General features: G+C 44.3%; 1 protein-coding gene across 2 annotated transcripts; it reads left to right on the top strand.

The window, feature by feature from the left end:
- Window positions 1–883: 883 nt before the first annotated feature.
- CANX (calnexin) lies at window positions 884–21826 on the top strand. 2 transcript variants are annotated; one of them, XM_068162542.1, is made up of 16 exons: window positions 947–964; window positions 2837–2921; window positions 9107–9289; window positions 9726–9799; window positions 10272–10330; window positions 10661–10802; window positions 12060–12141; window positions 13517–13709; window positions 14601–14790; window positions 15522–15635; window positions 16105–16261; window positions 16579–16794; window positions 17165–17284; window positions 17394–17529; window positions 17668–17756; window positions 18414–21826. In XM_068162542.1, the coding sequence occupies exons 3-16, from the start codon at window positions 9110–9112 to the stop codon at window positions 18465–18467; spliced, it is 1806 nt and encodes a 601-aa protein (XP_068018643.1). In that variant the 5' UTR covers window positions 947–964; window positions 2837–2921; window positions 9107–9109; the 3' UTR covers window positions 18468–21826. The 2 variants fall into 2 exon arrangements, with proteins under 2 accessions (XP_068018653.1, XP_068018643.1); XM_068162552.1 differs by lacking the exon at window positions 2837–2921 and having other exon boundaries at window positions 884–964.
- Window positions 21827–22568: the final 742 nt, after the last annotated feature.

The following is a 22568-nucleotide window of genomic DNA, read 5'->3' as shown; positions in this document are numbered from 1 at the left end:
CCTATTACACAAGGCCTTTAAATAAACGCCTGACTGAACAGCACTGCCATGATCTACGCACATTAGAGCATGCCAGTTCTCCGAGTGCTCTTCACCCTCTGCTTGTACCCGAGAGAAAACCACCGGATATGCTGAATGAACAGGCAGGGAAACTTGAAAACCCTTTCCAAGGGCCTCAGGAATGAGAAAACAGGCGCAAAGGTGACTTCGCTGTTTAATGCTATCATGGTGCTCAAGCACTGGGACAGGCAGCGCCTCCCCGGACAGGCTTCCTGGGTGAACGCCCCCCGGCACCTCCAGCTGCACAGGCAGACCCAGGGCTCCTCCGCTATGCGGGCTGAAGCAAGTCCACCCCCTGGGGTCTCGCCTCAAAGCCTGCAGCAGCAGTAGGACGAGAGCCCCCTTCAGCCCTTCCTCAGCACCAGGGCTGCTTGAGGCTCCGCCGTCACCGCGAAGAAAACGGTGCGAGCCGAAGGATGACTGTGAAGCAGTGGAGGCGAGGCCGTAAGGTAATGGTTAGAGGGACACTGCCTTAAGCCCTCCCGCCGAGCAGCCGCCGGCCACACCGCCTTGTCAGCCACCGCAGCGCCCGGGGACCCAGACCCGCTGAATCCCCACCCACATCTCAACGGCTCCCCTCAGTTAACCAATCACCTAGTACTTCCTGCAAGCCCACCAACCAATAACAGCGCTCCACGAAGGGCAGCGCCGTTGGGGCGTGTTTTGGGGCGGGCTGATCGCTGAGCGGCGGCGAAGTTAGCCAGTGAAAGCACGGAATGAGCGTCGGAGAGGGCGGGCGGGTACGCTTTCCGCCAATGAGAAAGGAGACGTGAGGTGGGCCGGGGGTGGGGCTGGCGCGCAGTAGATAGGCGGGTGGCGGCGCCGCTGGGTGCGCGCACACGTGACGGAGGTGAGGGCCGCGGAGGGGAGGCTGGGGGCGGCGGGGGCTGCAGCGCTGCGGAGGGTGAGTGCGGCTTTTCTCCCCTTTGCCGTCCAACTAAGGCAGCTTCGCGACCGTTGCAGTGGGAGAGTGAGGAGCAGGCCCACCCGCAGGGCATGCCGGGGGATTGGCGGGGTGAGGCGGTGGGGGGCAGTCCGGGTGCTCCGGGCCCGCTGGGGAGCCCCGCGGCGGGCTGGGCTCGGTGGGTGCTGCTCGGCCTCGAGTATGGTGGGCGATGGGGAACCCCTGCATGCGGCGTGGGTCGGGGAGGGCAGCGGGTACCCCGGAGGCAGGGGGAGGTGGGGACCCCCTGCAGCCGCTGCACGAAGGCGGCCGTGCCTGTGGAGGCCCTGCAGCTGGGGGCGGCCATGGGCTATCGCAAGGCGCCGCCAGCGCCCGCTGGGCCCCTGTAGGCCTCTTTAAGGCCTGGTGAGGAGCGGCGGGTCTTCTAGTAAGTTCTGGGACCTCGGGGCTGGGCAGCGGCTTGTGGCATGGCCGCGACTGCAGCGGGAGCGATGGGGTGCTTGGCTGCTCCCTTCCTTGATAGGGTGGGTCGAGGAGCGGCTTCCGAGGAGGAGGGAGGAGATGGGTATGGCTTGGTGTGTGATTTGGATTTATCTGTGTTCCTGTTCTAATGTCGGCCGCTCTCGTGTGGAAGTAGTCTTGAGCCACCTAAAAACGCTCACCATGAGTAGGAAGCCCCGCAGAGCAGAGCAGCGCTAAGGGAGGCGGTGGGTGGGGGAAGCATAGCCTGCGGCCTGCTGGGGGTTGTGTGAGGGGAATTAGAAGCCTCTGGAAGGGGGAGGTGAAGTCACAGAACTGAAGGCCCAACAGGTGGGGAAGATGTGGTAATCGGACAGCGAGGGAGGCCAAAGGTGAAGTACAGACGAAGAGACTGCAGCAGCAAGGTCTGAGAATTTTGGGAACTTAAAACACATGCTTTGGTATTTACCACCCAGAGATCATTGATGCTGAGTATCTTCAAAATAACATGTCATAGAGTCATAGAATAGTTCAGCTTGGAAAGGACCTCCAGAAGTCGTCTGATTCAACCCGCATGACACCTCGGTTCTCATTTTTAGGCTGAGGATGGCATTGTGTGCTTTCAAAACAAAGCCCCTCCTTGGAGTCAAAGCATGCACAGCCTACTGCTTTCTTGGCTGTGCTGCCTCTAAAGAGTGAACTTTCACAGTTTTGTGGTTAAGAACTTTCTAGGCTGTAGAAAGAGAAGAGCTGCAGGTGGTTTGGTTGTGAAGGAAAGCAGATGTCTGTTAATAGTAGCAAGGGTAAAAGTCCAGACTGTATTAGTGTTAATGAAACTAATGCTGCAGCCTTTCTGTAGGGCAGTGTAGAAGACTCTCTGGAACTTTATGTAGAGTGTTAGATGCCTGAAAGCTAGTCTGTAGGGTGTTAGATGCCTGAAAGCTAGTCTGTAGCGATTTGATGTGTTTTTAAGTGCTGCATGTTTCCTTAACGTTGCCAACACACAGCCAACAAGTACAGGTTAAGTACAGCCAACACACAGGTTTTATGAGACACATTTCCTACTGTGGTTTGGGTTGTGGCTAAAATATTTCAGGGAGATAATGAAACTATAATAATGCATAAGATAAGAGATTAGATATTGCTTAAATACAGGTTGAAATATGTCAGTCTAGGTTCTGGACTTGAAGTCACTTCAAAACCTCTTCACAGTTGGTTTGGCCGTGGTTCATAGGCTTGTCCAAACCCCTTAAAACTAGGAAAAGCTTTGGGGTAAACTTTGCTTAGTATTTCCAGTTTTAAAAATAAAGTAGCATGAAGGGAATGCTTGCACAATTCACAGACAACATCACAAGCTGTGTAAGATGTAAACTGCTTCCTGGTATTAACTGCCCTCCTATTTCCTTGCCTTAGGAAGGGAAGCCTAATGCTAAAGAGTAAGAGAACTTACAGCTTCCGTTAGATTGCCCTCTCATTTGATGTGCTGCAGCACTTCCCTGTAAGTAGATGTACAGATCCTTTACTGAGAATATGATCTGACTTGTGCTTGGCCTTGTTTTTCACTGCCATCTCTGGCCTTTCAGTTTGCTGCCCCAAGTAGTAATCGTGATGACAGCCTGTTCTTGCTGGAATCAATTCTGTGGCAGGGCAAACTTGAACTGGTTTTTAAACATGATGGTCTGAAAGAACTTGGGGCACCTCCAGATCTCCCCCACCTAAAATCATTTCCCCTAGCAGACCATCTGTTTTATGGCCAAAAAGCCTTGCAGTTCTGTCTTTGCCCTCCAAGGACTTCCAGTTCTGTGGGAATGATCTCTTTGCTGACAAACAGTACATGGTGTTTTCTCCCTTATTTTTTTCTACACTCTTGGGCATTATTTTTAGGGACTGGCATATTTGAAATGCTTATTAAAAACAAGCTTTGGTGCTGTCCCCTTTCACACCTAATCTCTTGCCTCGTTTGTCCTCCTTACAACCCAAACAGAAAGCAGCTTTTTCTGTGGGGCTGTGGAGCTCTCCAGGAGAGGTTTGGTTAATCCTTTCCAGGAGAATTCCCTCAAATCTTGTGTAGCAGTCTGTGCAAGCCACCCTCTCATCTGTGGGGGAAAAAATGAAGGGGGACAAACAAACTCTGTGCAGAGCTCCTGCCACTGCTCTTTTGTAAACCAGGCGGTTCTGTTTAGCTGTATCTGCTGATCAAGTTATGACATTAAAGGCAGAATCTTCACAGCACTGGAAGTTTTCTAGCTGCAAAAGGAAGCATTTAAGGGGGAAAAAAGTGTTGACTGCATCATAAAAATTGTTGCATGTGGAAGAGCATAATTTGAATCTATCCTTGGAGGGTTGGTGAGGTAATGTAATGGTTGATGATATTATAGTGTTTGGCCACCCAGTTGTTCAGCTTTGGCATAGTGTCCGTCTCCCAAGTGTGCCTAAAAACAGGTTGGTGTCTCAGAAAAGCACAGGTGATGGATGCACTTGAAATTGACATTAAGCTGACTCTGCTGCCAAGAGCTTTATTTCCTTTATCCGTGGCTACTTACATTCTGTCAGTACTTTCACTTGTCCTGCTACAGCTCCTTTTGCCTTTGCAGGCTGGATTGGATTGGGGTATTGATTCAGGGTTAAAATAACACAGCAGAAGGATTTTGAGCCATCTTAAACCAGCTGCTAGTTCATCATGGGGCTGTGTAAACAGTTACCCTGGCACCACAGAGGAGCCAGGATGTGGAAGGTGGAGGGATTGTGAGATACAGACCAGATTTCCTCTGCTCTTCAGTCGTTCTGACTTTAAGAAGCCAGTGGACTAGCAAGTATGGTAGCCAAGCCTTTGTTCAGAAACCAGAACCTCACTTGAGAGGAAAGAGAGGTATCTGTGTCTCAGCCTTTCTGTTCTTGTCTCCTTGCATTTTGGATGAATTTTCTGTTGTCTAAATTTTCCTTTCCTGACTCTTGCCTTGAATGACAATGCATTGTGCTTGTTTTCACTGGTGTACTTCCACTGTAAATATTACACTGTAAATATTACAATTGGGGAGGTGGTGGAGTCGCCGTCACTGGAGGTGTTCAGGAGGAGACTTGACAAGGTGCTTGGTTACGTGGGTTAGTTGATTGGGTGGTGTTGGGTGATAGGTTGGACGCAATGATCTTGAAGGTCTCTTCCAACCTGGTTTATTCTATTCTATTCTACACTGCCATCCAGTATTTGGAACACAGGACTTTGCTAGCAAATTTTGCTCTTCCTATACTGCAGTCATTCATCTGTTACTTCAGGTGCTGCTGGAGTAGAAACCACTGATACTCTTTCTGTGAAACTGAGGTGCATTGCATACTAAGTGACTTCTAGTAAGACACATTTAATCTTGCTGTTAATTCTTAGAGGAAAAAAAGGCAGTAAACTAGATAGCCAGTAGCAATTCAAATGTAGTTATACATTCTGAAATATGCAGTGTGAAGAACTGGCTTGATGAGCCACTCAATTAGATTAGTAACCAAGGAGATGATTTAACTGGTTTTGCAGGCTTTGTTTGACCTGACAGCAAAGTTACCTTCTAAATAGTACCTTCTGGAAGTGTGATAGCAAAGAAGTTGCACATCCTTTGTGCAGGCCCTTTCACTGTCTGTCCATCCCCAGGACATGTATGTTGAATGGTAGCAACTCTCTGCTGTATGGGTCAAGTGTTTCCAGTGTCAGGCCAAAACTTAGGAGCCACCTTTCCCTTTTGTTCCCAGTGTAAATAAAAAATAAATGTCTGAAGATGCATGACTTCTTGAAAGCCTTGAAATCCAAAGGTAACAATCCCTTAGCCCTTCATTTTAAGCGTTCCACTCCTGTAGCAAGAAGCTGACCCTGTCTCTAAACCTCATTCCAATCTGGTTTGGTTTTTACTTAGTATAAGTAAACTAGAAGTGTGGCTGTTGCAGGTGTCTATTTCCGGTGCTCTGCTATAGCCTCTGTAAATTCCAGGGGAAAATGCTTCAGTGTTTTGACATTCAGGTGAACAGTGCTTAAATACCAGCTGTAAGTGTTATGGTGAAAATGAGCTACACTGGAGTGGAGACTTTGGAAGCACTCTCCTATTATGAAAGGGTTCCTTTGTTAAAGGCTTTTGGCAATTGCATGATCCAAAATATGCTAACTTTCAGAAATATTACACAGTTAAACCTAAAGAGGGAAGTGAAGGCAGAATCAGAAATGGCTGATGCTGATTCTTGCTTGGAAATAGGACACTTCAAAGGAGGTATCTGATCATAACAGAGTGGGTGGCTGTGTCTGAAGGTTAGGCTGCATTGTAGGTGACTAATTGAACACCTGTAGTTGGTAGCAGCTTCAAGCTCCACTGAAAAACTGGTTTATGCCTCTTGCATGGAATCTGAGGTTCTTGTCTCTCCTCCCCTCCCTTTTTATCTTTAGGAATAATCTAATTTACTAGAGCATAACCATGTTTATGTTGTGTCCCTAAGGACTGTGTGAAGTGAGGCTGAAATGTTCTCCTGTAGCAGAGCATCCATTATGGACAGTAGTAGCTTTTTAACCATAAAAAAACCCCTGTGTGCTTCATCTAAATAGCTCTTCTGAGAAAAGTGTCTCTTCCTATAATTGAGGTAGGTTGTGTATTGTTGCAGATTAACAGAGTAAGGAGCTTGACAGGGCAACTGGCCATTGCAGGAGGTGCTACCAGTCTGTATTTGAGGTGTGTGAATGGTGGCTTGTGTCAAATTTGGGGACTGATTTAATATGTAGGAGGTGTCCTAAACAGCTTTCTGTAGGGATGTAAACCTGTAAATGCAGCTTGCCAATGGTTGTAAAGAGATGAGGACATGAAACTGGATTAGCTTCTCTGTGATTTTAGCTTGCTTTTGGGGAGAAGAGGAGATTGTCTTGGGAGCTTAAATCAATAGTATTTCTACCCTGCACTGGGGGTCAGTGTGTCCTCATATTCAGACAGAGCATGAAGTGATAAATGCAGACCTGTGTGATAGATGCCCATGGCTGTACCAGGAGCACAGATGTGCAGAGTGGCAGAGCTTCTGCCCTTTCTGTATGAGTCACTGGTTGAGTTGTCTAGTTTCAGTGGGGTGCTTTATGGGAAGAGCTTCTGGAGCAGCCTGGCCTGTAGCATGAGGCTGTGCAGCTTTGCCACTTAGGTGCTAGAACTTACCAAAGCCCATTGGCTTCTGACAAATATTTCCCAAGGGTTGTAGTTGGAGTGGGATTGTGAAGCAGGTAATTACTACATGTGGCACTGGTACTGGCATGAACATTAGGGGGATGATTTAATTCTTTCACCAGAACTATTGCTGGTTGGCTAGTGGTGAGGTTGCTTAAGGGATTACTTGCATGCTAAATCATTAATAGCCTTTCCTCGGGCTGGGGAGGTGGTGTGCAGAAACTCCTTCCTCTTTGGAGAATTGAATTATTCTTAACCTTTCTGTATTTTAAGATTAATTTCCTCATAACTTTTCAAGTCATGAAGTGGTCATTCCATCTGAATAATAGAGTAGAATTAACCAGGTTGGAAGAGACCTTTGAGATCATCAAGTCCAACCTATCACCCAGCACCATCTAATCAACTAAACCATGGCACCAAGTGCCCCATCCAGTCTCTTCCTAAACACCTCCAGTGATGGTGACTCCACCACCTCCCTGGGCAGCCCATTCCAATGGCCAATATATAAGTTGAAAGAACTTAGAAAGCTGGGGGTAAAGTCTCCATGAATTTAGCTCTGCTAAAGAAGTGTTTAGTGAGGCCCTCTTGGTAAGGTAAAATGAATCCCTTCTCATGGAAAGGTGGCTTTGTCATCTCATCTGTAGCTGGCTTTAGTCACACAGGACACATCCAGAGCTCTAAAGATCACTTTTCCAAATAAGGTTTCCCATAGCTGTTTTCTGTGGTGTTTTGATGCTGGTGGGCATGACTCTATTCAGAGAATGTGCTCTCTGTGCAAGAGGAACTTGAACTTTCCAAGGGTACCAAGGTTTGCTTGACAGTTCCCATTACTTGGTTGTGTATTGTGGTTCCCACATTAGAGCTAGGAGCTGCTACAAGGCCTGTAGGTGTTTTCAATTTGGGCTGTACACTGTGCATAAAGCAAACAAGCTTTGCTCATGTAACAACGTTTGAAAGTGTTTGTCAGCTCACGTGGTGAATGGTGTCCTCTTGGCTCAGAGGTGTTTCAGTGCAGTTGCCTGAGCTGGGGGGAGGGAGTTGGGTTGTGAGCATGCATTTAGACCATAATCCTCAAGGCCATCACTATTGTTAGAAAACTGGCTGCAGTTGCATGTTGCTGTAGTGACAAGCTGGACATGACCTCATCACAGGTCTTTAAAATACAATTTGATTGTAGCTATAAAACATCTCTGTCATTAGGAGCAAGGTAAAGAATAATCTAAGAACAGTAGGTCTGGTGTGCAGTGTAGGTTTGGGATATTGGATAGTGCTGATAAGCCTTTAAGACACTGAATTTTTGGTTGCCTAAACATGCTTTGGAAAGTTGGAAGTTTGTTTTCTAGCATGATCTTGCACCCCTACAGGCATTGTTAACTCTGCTTGAATTACATTGGTAAGTCTCCAGGGCTACAGCCTGAGGGAGGAGTGGAAGGGAAGGAGGCATGTTGGGGTTTAGATTTGCTCTCAATAAAACATTTCTGTTACAAGGGTTGTGGAAAAAAAATGGAATGTGATTCAGAGGAGGAAAGACAAGAAGGGGGCAGAGAGACAAGTTGTGTATGTGGGGTTTTTGTGGGGGTGGGGTGGTAGAGCAAATAACTGAGCAAGCATGCTAGGAGTGTTGCCTTCTACATCAACCTGAAGGTGCAGTGATCTTACAGTTCTCCTGGCAAGAAAGTGAAATTGAAACCCATTTTCCTTACAAGATCTGAGCTGTGGCTTGCCAAGGTTTACCACTTACTAGATGTGACAATGTGCTGGGCACCTTTTAAAATTAGTGTGATATTTTAGTTCTGTAAAGCCTCTGTTAACAGAGACTTTCCTTAGTCATCTTGTTAAATTGGTGATTGAAAGAGGAGAGCCAGATCAACTCTTTATTAAACAGTAAGGAATTTTCTCTTAGGTCTATCTCAGTAGCCTTAACACCTGCCAGTAGTATTAATGAGGGTTGGCACAGCAATTCCAGAATAAAACCTGGGGAAGGGGACTGTTAAATATGAACAGCAGTATCCCACAGTTTAATGAATTTGGAGACAGAGGATTGATTGCCTACCCCATAGATTACTCTCTACTTGCTAGAACTAGCTGTTTGTGTTTCATTCGGTTCCTGGACTGAATGGACATTTCAGTTTCTGCATCATGCATTTAAAGTCCCTGATAAGCAAGAAATAGTTCTTCTGTTTAGGCTTTTGCAGGTGCACAGGCTGTGCTGTTGTGAACCTGCCTCTGCTGGTCAGCTCATGGGCTGTGGCCATATAAGAGCAAAACTGAGGCTTTCTGCAGCAGGATCTGCAGAGCTTGCACATGTGGTCCTCCACACAGTTGTCTGGTTTGTGGTAAATACTTCAGCTTTCTGTTGTATTCCTCTCCAGTTTGTAGAGCTGTCTTAACCAGCCAGGTGCAGTAAACGAGCTGTAAAGATACATTTGCCCTTTTCTTTCAGTGGTATGACTGGGCACTTCAGTGCTTCACTCTGCATGCAGCTTGACCTCTCTGCTTTGTCTTTACTCAGATCATGGAGCTGAAATGGCTACTCTGTGTGACCCTGCTCGCTCTTGGGATGTTTGCTGTCCAGGCTCATGATGTGGATGATGACAGTGATGGTGTAGTGGATATTGAGGATGACTTGGATGATGACATTGAGGAGGTGGAAGAGTCAAAACCCGAAACAAGCACTCCTCCTCCAACTCCAAAGGTTTGGCATGGAACTTCTTTTAAAAACTGAGGTGCCTTTTGTGTTGTGGTGGATGTAGGTTTGGTCAGAGTTGTTTTCACTAACATTCAATATATTGTTGAGATGCTATTAAAGATGCTAGCTGGGAATAGGGCTAGGGCTTGGAATTAAGCCTAGCTGCTTTGTTTCTATTCTGATGTGCCCCGTGGACTTCTGAAAACTTAGATCCACCCTTGAAATCTGTGGTGTGATTGTCATGAGTAATGTTTCCAGCTAGATCCAGACTATATCGAATGGCTTTACACAAGCAGCACTAGTTAGGTAACTTCTGTATTTATGCTGCAAGGGTTTTAGGTAAGATGTGCTTGAGTGTAGAATGGGACTGTGAGCTGGGTATGTCTGTGCCTCTTTAGAGAATGTGCCTTGAAAGGTGCATAAATGCTTCTCTTCTCCATAGGTTACCTACAGGGCCCCAGTCCCAACTGGTGAAGTGTATTTTGCTGAGTCCTTTGATAAAGGAACTCTGGATGGGTGAGTATAATCTGAAGGATGATTCACTATATAGCAAGTAGTGTAAAAATTTTGCTGAAAGGCAACAAAGCCCTCACTGGAGGCTGAGTTACTTGAAACTGAATCAGAGGCCAGTGATTGGCAAGGATCATAGCAATGAATGTATGAGTGGCTGTTAAAGGGCCGAGCTAAGCTGCTATTTCCTTAAGTTCTTGTTAAACCATATGCACAATGTTCTAATCCTTATCTGACTTTCCATTTTCTTCAGGTAAATGTAAGGGTGTTAGTCTGCCTCTTTTTGTCCTTCCCAGCAGAGTAAGACACTGAGACTCTGATGCTACTTTAGGGGTGGGAAGTGGCAAATGCAGAAAACTTTGCAGGCTTGGGAATAGAGCTCCTCAATACACTGAGCTGTAGTCATAGGACAGCAAGAGAATTGTTAGTGGAGGGCAGGGGGAAGTTTCTAATCAACTGTTGGATATCTGTCTTCTAGGTGGATCCTTTCCAGAGCAAAAAAAGATGATACGGATGATGAGATAGCAAAATACGATGGTGAGTCCAACCCAGGTTTTGGATGATAGATGTTTCTGATGTCTTTAACCATACCTGAACAAGAGGTGCAAGCCTTTTTCTTTCCTACTTAAAATTGTATCCTCAGAAGAAAATGGGAGAAGTGTTTTGTACCTTGCTAAGAATATCAGGTGCAGTTCTGTTTTAGTCAAAATCCACTTGGACGTTTGAAACCCATTTTTAGTGAGGGTGTTACACCAGTAATCTGGTAAGCTACCCTGCAGGATCTTAACCTGACTCTCTTGTTCAAAATTAGGAAAAACAAACTTGTACTGAACAAGTTGTGATAGTGCTTGGTTAATTTCTTTCCAGGTAAATGGGAAGTCCAAGACATGAAGGACACTAAGCTTCCAGGAGACAAAGGGCTTGTACTGGTAACCCGAGCCAAGCATCATGCAATTTCATCCAAACTTTCAAAGCCTTTTGTATTTGATACTAAACCCCTTATTATACAGTAAGTAAAGGATAAATTAGTGTTATGTTATTTCAAGGGTGACATGGTAGCAGGCTGAGGTTAATCCCAAAACTGACCTTTTGTTGACTGGGGTCTAGGTGACACAAGATACTGTAACCTATTATTATACTGTTTAAGAATAAAATAGCAGCCCATGCTCCCAAAGTGGGAAGGCAGGAACGCTGTGGGTCCCTCTGAAGCCTGAAAAGTGTGGTAGTCTGAGGGCTGAACTTGGTAACCTGTCTTGGGACTTCAATTCACTTGATGTAATTGTAGTAACAAGGTCAGGCAACTGACTTTTGTACTGCTAATTGTGAAAGTCCTTGTTTCAGAGAAAAGCTGTTCTGTATGTAGGTCAGTGCACATCCTTATACAGTAAACCATCCCTGTTTCCAAGGTGGAGTGGACAGAGTGGTAAAGATGCACTTGTTTCGTTCTTTTGTGTTAGTCCATCTGTCATGGAAGATGAACAGCTTGATTAGCTCTGTTTGGCCACAAGTGATGTAGCAGAATCTACTTGTGTGTTAGGCTAGCAAGTTGAAGGGGGGAAATAAAGTCATTCAGTGAGAACAGCTGAATTGTAGACTATTGCCTACTCTATCAGTTTTAAACAAAGAGTAAGATAATTCATATTTACAGAAGATAATGAGTTGGTCACTTTGCTTTGCATGACTGTTTAGTTTGGGCTCAAAATAAAAGGCTAAAAATAAATCCAAATGGTCGTTACGCTAGCTGCTGGCATTGGGAGAAGATCAAGCATTCTTACCCTATTCCTAACAGATGGGCTGCCTTTTTCTGCCTCCTTGCCATCCTAAATATACTGTTGTATCCTTATAACCCTAAAGGGGCTTCTCCTAGGACCCAGTTGTTGCTTGGGTAGTCTTGCAGATTGAGTTGTCTGTCTGCCGTGGTAGTCATGAGGAAAACAATTGGCTGGCTTAATCTCTTTTGCAGTGTCTTGTACATAGGAAAGCTTTTTCTTCCTGCTCTCTTACTTCTGGATCATAATATTGTAGACCAGTACTCAATTCTTTTAATCTTTTCTGTCAGGTTTTCTAGTTGCCCAGGTCCATGTGGATATTTGCTTAGTTCTTAGAGTGCAGCATGTATTTTTAATAACAGCTGAGCTCGTGATTTAAAGCAAACAAGAAAACCCCCACCCAGTCTCACTCTCCATTTGTACTTGAAAACTGTAGTTGTGTAATTTTCCCTCATGTATAATGTGTTCTCCACTTCTCTGTCTAAAACTAAAATTAGGTATGAAGTAAACTTCCAAAATGGAATAGAGTGTGGTGGGGCCTATGTGAAATTGCTTTCCAAAACCCCTGAACTGAACCTGGTGAGTAGAGCTGCTGCTTTGAGTACTAGCTGTGAAAGAAAAGGGTTTTTTCCATTTTGTTTCTTCCTGAAGAAACCTCTTCAGTGATGGCAGTGGGATGTATTTTGGGCCTGATCTTCTAAAGACTTTACACTCTGCAGTTTCTGGCTTCTTGAGTAAAAACTCTTGGAGTTTCCTAGTAATTGAGCAGTTCTGGACCTTTGCTAAAAGCTGAAATACTTTGGATTTCCCTAGACTCTAGGACCAAAGAGGAGGTATCTTAAGAGAGTGTATCAAGAGAAACCTCCTTGGGAAGCTGTTGCCCAGAGGAAGAAACCATGTTTCATCTTCTAAAACAGTCTAGTACAAATGACCAAAAGTACATCTTGCATTAATCTTTGACCTGTGTTAACTCACTTGTGATTTACTGGGTATATTTAAACAGTTTTGAGGGTAGACTGGTACAGCCTCACATTTCAGCTGCACATGCCAGCTATATAGAACCACTTGCTTCAGAAATGTCTCTTGAATGTATTGTCTTAAAAGTGTGGTCAATGGGCAAGACCATGCTAGAGCTCCGAAGGATTCCTTTTCTCTCCTCTCATTGCTAAATCTACCCCAAATGGTTTAGCTTATTTGAACAATGCTTAACTGCTCAGTTACCTTGAATAGGCTTGTGTAGCCCATGAGTTGTTTTCTGTAGCCATCTTCCTGAATTTTATTGGATGTACCTTTTATGACTTGTTACCCATCCTTTCCTTCTGCAGTCTCATTGGAGTTGTATGGTTAGCAGAGATGCCAAAGTACTCAAGTCAAAAAAGGACACTCAAATGACTACTTGACTGTCCAGCCAGATTCATGTAGGCATTGAATTGTAAGAGAATACCAGCAAGAACAAAGACATTTGCAGTGCCCAGTGGTGAGGTTATATCCAGCTAGGTCTCAGATTGAGGCAGTGCACTAGTTAAGTGTCTAAATACAACTTGGCCTCACTTTTTTAATGCTTCTTATCACTTTGTGTGAAAGAAACACACTGGACTGGAAAGAAAATCACTTGTTCATGATTATCAGTACCTGGTATTTCTATATTGATAGCTTTTAAAGCTCTTTAATGCAGAGATATACTTAGTGTTAAGCAACAAGAGAATGTTTAATTTTTGATAACACTTAAATAGTTGTTCCCTTCTGGAATGGTGAGACCAAAGGTGCAAAATCAAGTAGGCTGGAATAATTCTGGTGGTTTCTCTAGAAGCTTGCATTCATCAAGCTGTAGTGTGGGTACTTCACTGGCTTGATATCCAGCCTGCAGGAGAGTTTCTAGTGGAGCTCTTGTGCTAGGCAGTGATTGAAGTTGATTTGATTTTTTGGAATAACAAGTTCTGCATTGCTTTTAAAGGATCAGTTTCATGACAAAACTCCCTATACCATCATGTTTGGCCCTGACAAATGCGGAGAGGACTACAAATTGCACTTCATCTTCCGGCACAAAAACCCCAAGACCGGCAAATACGAGGAGAAGCACGCCAAGCGCCCGGATGCAGACCTGAAGACTTACTTCACTGACAAGAAGACTCATCTTTATACTCTGGGTATGGTGACTTAACTATGCTTGTTAGTAACTGCTACTGTGTGTTCTGAATCAAAAGCTCATAAACCGAGGCAGATGAACAAGTATGTGTCTACACACCCTACAACTAAAAAGCGCTTGAAAGCTCTGAATGCAAACGTTTGGCCTCTCTGTATGAAGGCTTATTTCTTCCTTGCAGAAAGCCTTGATTCATGTCAGAAAGGTTATGAGACCTTGAACAGAATAGTTAAAGGAGGGCTTAATTTCAGAGCAATCATGAGCAACTTGATATGTGAAGTATATCCAAAATAATTATCAGCATTTATAAACTTTTGCCTGTTACCCCCTAGTAATTTGGGGCATACTGGGCTTTGGACCTAGAGGGATAGTCTTATTCTGTTTCCCCTGACTTCTGACCACCAGACAAACTCTTGTGGTTCTTGAAGTACAGTATATGCAGTCAGGTATATTAGTTATGACTGAAAACTTTGAGGGAGTACTTGGGAGGATCTCTAGCTACTAAAGAATGAGTAAAGGAGCAAGATGAAAATCCTGTGAGTTGGTAGTAGAGAGTCTTTACTCCTGAGCAGAATGAATACATGCATTCTTACTACTAAAACAATACTTGCTGTACCAAAGTCAACTTGCTGTGGTAACTGAGAAGTCACTCTACAAGCTGCTTTTGTGCTTTTAGCATATTTAAAAGTAGGATTCCTGCAGTGAGACTTCTTTCTTAGAAGGTGAGATGTGGTACATCTCTGCTGATTACACTTTGGTGTAAGGGGTTCTTACTTCTTTAAAACAGTTACTGAAGAAGTGGTAGTTTGGACTGCTGTACAGTGGGGTTCATGATACTGTCTGGTGCCTGTTTTGTATCGTATCTAACGGCAACATTAACTTTTTATCCTTACAGTCTTGAATCCTGATAATAGTTTTGAAATACTGGTTGATCAGAATGTTGTCAACAGTGGGAATCTGCTGAATGATATGTCTCCTCCTGTGAATCCACCCCGAGAGATTGAGGACCCCAACGACCAGAAGCCTGAGGACTGGGATGAGAGACCAAAAATCCCAGACCCAGATGCTGTTAAACCAGATGACTGGTAAGATGTTAGAGGGTGGAATTGAGGGCTGCCTTAGCCTGGTTGCTTGCCCTTGATCAAGATCTTCCTCATAATATTTACAGAGGGTTTTGAGTCTTAGCCTTGTAATCAGAACACAACCAGTTTAGGCATCTGAGCAGCAGTTTGGCAGAGAAAGGCAGAGAGGATCCTTGTGCTCTGGTAATTACCGTTTAGTGCTCTTGTTACTGTTCTGGCCACAAGAAGCTTTCACTTCAGTATCTGTGCTAGCTGATGCCCTCATCCTTGATGAGATCAAAAGCTGAGCTGCAGAAGGTATAACTGAGATGCTTGTAGTTGATTGTGTAATGCACAGTTATAACTGAAATATGTGACATCCTAAATCAAAACTGATAACTGGGTTTCTGTCTTTGAACCTGTGCCTTGTGATCCTCAGGCTCAATTTCAAGCTCAAATGTGTTTTTGCAGTGATCACTAAGATAAAAGATTTGCTGTAACATGCCCTTGCTAGGTTGGTTTTAAAATACAACAAGTACCACCTTACAGTTGGCACCATGACTGTGCCATGAGGCAGACATGTAGGTAACAGGTCACCAGGCAGCTCTCTTCTGAAAGGATGTTGTTAGGCTTACCCTATAAGAAGTGAAGCTGGTGGTCTGAATCAGTGGGCTCATTCAGTGTCTGTAGAATCATGCCTTGAGATGAAGAACTTCTGTATGTTGTGGGTTAATACATGACATTCTTTTCTCAAGGGATGAGGATGCACCTGCAAAGATAGCAGATGAAAATGCTGTGAAACCAGAGGGCTGGCTGGATGATGAGCCAGAATATGTAGCGGATCCTGATGCTGAGAAGCCCGAGGATTGGTAAGCTTACTGCCTGATGTAAATGACATTGCATGGCTTTACATGTATGAGAATATCCAGTTTGCTGGGGCTCACTAACAGAGTTGTTTGTTCAGACTAGCTTGCTTCCAAACTAGAAGTTAGGAACTGGTCTGAGGAGTCTTGTCTTGCATTCAGCCGCTCACTTTTCAGCTCTTGTGTGATTGTAAGGTGACCAGGACAGGGATAAACATCTTGCAGCTGCACCATGCTTGGGGTGGCAGGGGAGGCTGCCCAGGGACCAAGTTTCACTGAGCTTCTGTGCTTCCAAGCTGCTTCTTGAAATGCTCATTCCTTCTACAGTGTCTTTATCTATAGGCCTATGCTCTACAAAGTTTCAGTATTTCCATGTTATGTTAGGAATTCAGTGTTTACAGAAATCAGACAGTGCCTCAGGCTTACTCTCTATGAAGGGAAGGGGCAGGCTTCTAAATGGAATTTCCCTTTCCAGGGATGAGGATATGGATGGCGAATGGGAGGCACCTCAGATTGCAAACCCTAAATGTGAGACAGCCCCTGGCTGTGGTACCTGGCAAAGACCAATGATTGACAATCCAAACTACAAAGGCAAATGGAAGCCTCCTATGATTGATAATGTGAACTATCAGGTTGGTGTTTTCATTGCTTGAACTGCTGGCCAGTGCAGCCTTTTGTTTACAAAAAGCACATTTAGATTCAGCAGAGGTACTTACGAGTACAAACACTGCAGTGACTCTGCAGGGTTTCACATGGACAGACTCAAAGTGCTTTCTTCCTTGGCCTTACTTTTTTGTGGTGTAAATGAAAACTGATTCACAAAGCAAGATGAGTTGCACCCATAGATAGTGGAATTCAGTGGGGTGGGTTGGTGTCTCTGTTCAAAATGGGGTGAAAACTAAAAGCTGTATTATAGCAGGTGAGACTAAATGTCTTTTGTCTGTCTTAGGGTATATGGAAACCCAGGAAGATTCCAAACCCAGATTTCTTTGAGGACTTGGAACCTTTCAAGATGACTCCCTTTAGTGCTGTGGGACTGGAGTTATGGTCAATGACTTCTGACATCTTTTTTGACAACTTTATCATCTGTACTGAGAGAGCTGTGGCTGATGATTGGGCCAGTGATGGATGGGGACTGAAAAAGGCAGCTGATGGTGCTGCAGAGGTGAGTGATGAAGGTTTGGTTGTGCATTTCTGACATTGTTGTTCTTTCCTGCAGTTTTCATCAGTACAAACCTATATGTATCAAGGCTAGGGGTTATTCTAACCCAGACTGGAACCTCCATTCCTAATTATAATCTGGTGATGGTGGCTCTGGGTAGCAATGAGTACTCCCTACTTTTCTGTGAGGTTTTTGCTCTTGACAATTGGGCTCTGCTAACTTTAGCCTAATTATTAACTTGTGCAGGATGGCTTTAATGCTTTTGATGTATGTTTAGAGTCCCAAAAAGCCTATTTGAAAATTCTGTAGCATAAACTTAACTGCTGCAGCTTGCTGTGTGGAATGAAATGTTACAGTTCTCTTTATCTTCCAGCCTGGTGTTGTGGGCCAGATGATGGCAGCTGCTGAAGAGCGTCCCTGGCTTTGGGTAGTCTACATCCTTACTGTGGCTTTGCCAGTGTTCCTTGTTGTCCTCTTCTGCTGTTCTGGGAAGGTACCTGTTTCCTTCTGTAACTTGTATAATGTTTAGAACAAGATTTCAGCACAATGTGCCTGAATATTACAAATAACTGTCTGATTTTGACCTTTTTGTGTGTGTTCAGAAACAGCCAAGTGCTGCAGAATACAAAAAGACTGATGCTCCTCAGCCTGATGTGATGGATGAGGACAAAGAGGAAGAAAGAGATAAAGGGGACAAGGAAGAGGAGGATGAGGAGGAAGCAAATGAGGAAAAGCTAGGTAGGTAACAGATAATTGTGAAACAGTTTTGAGTTCTTTGACAGACTGAAACAGGAGGGTTGGCAGTCATGGAGTAAAGCTAATGGTGAAGTGAGGGGAAGGCAGATGTGAGAATAAGAATTTTCTTGTTCTTCATAGAAGAGAAGCAGAGAAGTGATGCTGATATAGGAAGTGCTAGTCAAGAGGAGGAAGAGGATGAGGATGAGGACAGGAAACCTGCATCAGAGGTAAGAATGCTTAATCTTTGAGCAAAGTGGTGTGTGTGTTTTTCCTTAAGGTTTGTTCTGCAGGCCTTACTGAAGGGTTAAAAGTTAACCTGACTCATGTGATCCTCACCCTGGTGTCAGGACTTGGGAAAACTTAACCACCCTGCAGCATAGGAATTGCTGTGGCAAACTTCAGTAGAGGCTGGGCACCTTGCTAAACGGACTGCTGTAGGCTCTGTGCTGTGGGAGGAGTGGGATTGCGTGGAACACATCATCTTAAGGCAAACATTCAGCTTTGTATTCAGTCAGGATGTGACTTCTTAACTGCTCCACACTGACATCATGGCTGACTTAAAAATGGGTGGGGTGTTGCTTGAAGTTAAAGGGGCTCTCACTGCAGCAACTGGTGACCACTCAGCAAAGGGGCTCTTACTGCAGCAGCTGGTGACCACTCAGCAAATAGTGTACAACACTGTAAAAACAGGAGGATTTGTTTGCCATGTATGGAAAGGAAGGGCAGTAACAGCAGGAGGTCCTTTTCACAAACAAAATCCTAACATTGAACAGAAAGTAGATTATATTTTTGTTGTAGGTTTGCTCATTTATTTTTTTTTGGGGGGAGTGCTCTTAAATTTTCTTTGCTTACCCAGATTATTTGATACTTTTTTTTCCTTGCAGGAGGAGGAAACTGTGAATAGATCACCCAGAAACAGAAAGCCAAGGAAAGATTGAAAACAAAGTCATAAGAACTTGATCTGATTTTTTTTTTTGCCTATTTTTTTTTTTTTCCTTCAAATGTGGTTCTGGGAGAGGACCTTGGACACCTTACATTGAAACTTGGACAGACCTCAAGATTTTCACCATCCACAGGTTCCAGTCACACTATCCAATGTAATGGAGTGTCTAGCAGTAAAATATTGGCAGTTGTTTGTTTTAAAGAGCATCATTCCTGTAGAAAGAATGCATTTACTAGAATGGGCTGTGGATTTTGGAATGTAACATAACTAACCTCTTCGTTTTTGGTTTTAAATACTCTTTTTTCTGTTTTTAAGTAGATGAGTAGAACTTTTCCAGTCTCAAACCTTGGCTTAATTTAATATATTAATTAGTGGAAAAACTAGTCATGAATCTTGGAAGTGCTAGGTGATAAAAATGCAGTTTTATAACTAGTTTGTGTTGGGTTTTGTTTTGGGTTTTTTTTAAACAACTCTGTAAATTCCTAAATGCATCAATGTCCTTATATCCCTGAATTTGATAATTGCCTAAAGAAAAGTTGTCAGTGGGTTTTTGACAACCCCTCTCTCCTCAGAGGATATATAGGGAAACCAGTAGTGAAACTCTCAAATCAATCAAATTTCTTCTGGGGGGAGGGGAAAGAGGAAGAAAGGGTGGAAAAGGAGTGGGTTAGTCTATAGAGTATGCATCCTGTGCATGGCTAAAGCCCTGTTAAGTGTTGACACACGATCTAGGGTGTGGAGTGGGTCATCTTAATGTGGCATTTAATCCTGCAGATCTTGCAGACAATGAATTTTGGTTTTGATCTTTTTTTATGTAAAGCTAATGGGTTGTTTGGGATGGGGGTGGGGGTTAGACTACTTCCCCTTTTTCCTTCTGTTCAGCCACTGATGCTTTCCTTTCTCTGACTGCACAGCTTTTTGCAGAGTGCAGCTTTGCCTCAGTTGCTGAAGCGCTTCATGTTCAGCTCACTGTCAAATTGTTTTCATAGCTAGGCCTACTCCTTTCCAGGGTCCAAACAGTGTCCCATATCCTCTCACTGTTATCACTGTATGTCTACTCATGTAGAAATGGGTGGAGGTAGTCAGGTAGACAAGTTAAACTGAGTATTTAAGGGGTGGGGGGAGGGGGAACCTAAAGAGAAATAAAATGAACCAACCAAGACGTCAGTATTGTAAGCAGGGAAGGAGCATGTGAAATATCTTAACTGGTATGTGAAACTGTTGAAGTCTTTTATCTGCTCTTCATGTAACAAATGCATCCTAAATGATATTGTGAATGTTAGGGAGTTCCAGTTCCATCTGAATAAATTTATTTGGAAGCGTTGAGTCTACCATACTCTACTGTTGCAAACACCTCTTTTGTGGAATGCAGGTCATCACTACAAGAGCATACCTCTGAGGGTGAAATCTATGTAACTTCATTACACTGTACCAAATATGTTGGCATTTGGATGTCTATATAGATGAATATTATTTTTTGCCTTTTGTTTTAGAGTGAAATTAAATGTCCTGAAATTAACTCTTCTTGCACTGACTTTAAACACTCCAGTGTTGCTTGGTCATACCATAGGTATAGCGTGGGGAATAATTCCCAGGGGTTGGGGAGGGGGGGAATGAGTGTTCCAATTACCTTTGCAAACAATCTTAACCCATGACTAAAAGACTTGGTTTGGGTTTGTTTGGGTTTTTGGGTTGGTTGTTTTTTTTTGGGGGGGTTGGTTTTGTTTTTTGTGAAACACCTTTTGCTGCCTGTCTTTATGTTGTATCCTTTGGTTGTTGTGTTTGAAATACTAGTGATCACAAATGCATAGCAGGATTTCTTGATCTTTCTGCAGTGTGCAAATAAACTATTGTAAGCAAGATACTGGAAGTAATTTCAGACTTCTGTTGGAAGCTATTGCATGTTTAGAATGCCTTTGCCTGTTGAACACCTGGTAAATACTGCTCCTTGTTGCAAAAATAGCTTATACTCTGACATGGAAGATGTCATAGCCTAAGCATTGCTACTAGCTTGTTCTCAGGACTGTATTTTTATCAAGGAGCAGCTGCTATTTATGACACTCAGTCCTTTGAGATGAAGTATTTGTAAATGGTTTCAATTCATTTTGAGCACAACACAACCTATTAATCCAATGGTTTTTTTTTCTCCTTAATATGCAAGTTGCCTTAAATTCCCAAACAATTCATGTTCATACAAAGCATCAAAAGTGAACTTAAGATCTGCTACCAGCTTTTAAATAGTATTATATTAAAGCTAATTGTAAACTTACATTTGCTTCTGCTAAGTCTCCTGTCTGCATGTTATGGCTTTTTTTTTTTTGATACCATAGTGTATGCTTCTTAAATAATCACTACAATAAATGAAGACTTTCCAAAATGGATAGACAATTCCAAAGTTACTTTTTATCCTGTTTTCTGACTCGGGTTGGCTCGGTTTAACCTCACAATCGTTCTTATCTTCAAAGTCCTGGTGAGAAAAAGAAAAATAGCATCTGCTTATCCTGAGTACTTTTAAATAAGTGAAGCTTTTTTTATTGTTTTTAAATACTGAAGCTCTGGCTGGTTGTGACTGGTGAACTAGGTGGTAACTGCTAGTAATACTTGAAGGTGTATTTGGGCCTCTTGTGTCTGTGTACCCAAGAGTGGCAGCTTCTGAAAAGGGTGCTCTACTTAACATGCTGTGTCTGAAGATGTGGGTGGGAGGTTAGACTGAGGTGGCAAATCAGACCAACATGCTAGGGGAGTGGGTGCAGACAGGGTCTGAAACACAAGGCAGTAGAGCTGCAGAAAATGGGTTTTCTAGAGGTGGTGCTCAATAAAGGGAGGTAGTCAAGATGCAGCTAACCAACTAACCTGGTCCAGAAGTGTTGGTGGATGTGCATCTAGCCTTTCTGGGCCTGGCTAATGGTGAATGAACCACAGCTTGAGGCTGTGACCTGTAAAATGCATTGTAAATGTCTGTGTTTAAGATTTGACTTCTGGGCCTGAAGACAGATTCTTTCAAGTGCCAACTGCTTGTAGGGGTACATCTCTGTGGTTGTCTCTCACTCTTTACTCCTTCCTCAAAAGCAGTGTTCCACATAGACTGTGATTATGTGGGGCTGGCAAATATGCTATCCCTAACTGCTTCCCACTTAATACCACTATTGCCTCATGGTCCCCAAAAAGGTGGTTTGTGGTTGGTTTTTTGTTTTAGGGATTTTTGGGGTTTTTTTTTTTTGGTAGGTTCTCCTAGTGTTGCTGAACAAGGACTGTGATTTCATTTCAGAAAGACCTGTCATTTCAAAAGGTACCTGTAGATGCAACTTGAGAAAAACATATGTAAAATCTAATCAATAAAGAAACTTAAATCTGTTTGGCTTGCTTTGTCTAATTGGCACAAGTGCCTAAATCTTCCTTACCCCAAGTGAAGGGAGCAGGTCTCTGTTAGGAGCTGGCTTCAGCAAGTGCTAGGGAGGTGATAAATGCCCTGTCCCCGTGAAGGTAGCGGTTCTTCTCTGTGCTGAAGGACGGGTTTTTTTTCTGTGTTCCACAGCTCCTGGCTAACTTCGCCTTTTGACCTTTAAGAGTTGGCTCTGGGCCCAGGTTCCGGGGGCTGGTGACTGAGTCTCCCCTGCACGCAGGTGAACAGGGGCGGGCTCTGCTCCACTGTCCTGGTGCATGCTACTCCTCCCACCCTTACCTGTCAATCACATTTGGCTCCGCCCCCGGCGCCCCTGACAGGCTCTGCCACCTCCTCCGCTCCGCCCCCTCCATGCCAGTGCCTTTTAAATGCGCTGGAGCCGCCTGCAGATAGCCTCCCTGCCCGCCCACGCCGCTTCCCCTTACTATTGGTTGGAAAGGCTGTCCCTCACGGTTCGTGACGCGCTACGCGACGTGACGTCGCCCACCACCCAGGAAGCTCCGCCTATTTATTCTCAACTCGGCTCTTGAGGGGAAAAACAATTTCAAGATGGCGGCGGCGCGGATAACAATGGGGAGTCAGGGGTTCGGGCCGGCCCGTGCCTGAGAGCGGCGGCCGCCGGGCCGCGCCGCGCCGGGGGGGAGCGGAGCGGGCTCCAACCAGGTCCTGCAGGGGGTAGGCAGCGGCCGCCGG

The sequence above is a fragment of the Melanerpes formicivorus genome, unplaced genomic scaffold (assembly GCF_026170545.1).
Source record: "Melanerpes formicivorus ecotype bairdi unplaced genomic scaffold, bMelFor1.0.p_v2 SCAF_2, whole genome shotgun sequence".
NCBI lineage: Eukaryota > Metazoa > Chordata > Aves > Piciformes > Picidae > Melanerpes > Melanerpes formicivorus.
The sequence above is the reverse complement of the archived record's forward strand: the minus strand, read 5'-3'. Positions and strand labels throughout refer to the sequence as shown.

What these genes read in the sequence shown, in the direction of transcription:
- CANX (XM_068162552.1), top strand. Translation starts at nt 9,110, where the DNA reads ATGGAGCTGAAATGGCTACTCTGTGTGACCCTGCTCGCTCTTGGGATG. An exon ending in TTGATAATGTGAACTATCAG is followed by an intron (nt 16,262 to 16,578) that starts GTTGGTGTTTTC and finishes TGTCTGTCTTAG; the next exon opens with GGTATATGGAAACCCAGGAA. An exon ending in CAGCTGATGGTGCTGCAGAG is followed by an intron (nt 16,795 to 17,164) that starts GTGAGTGATGAA and finishes TTTATCTTCCAG; the next exon opens with CCTGGTGTTGTGGGCCAGAT.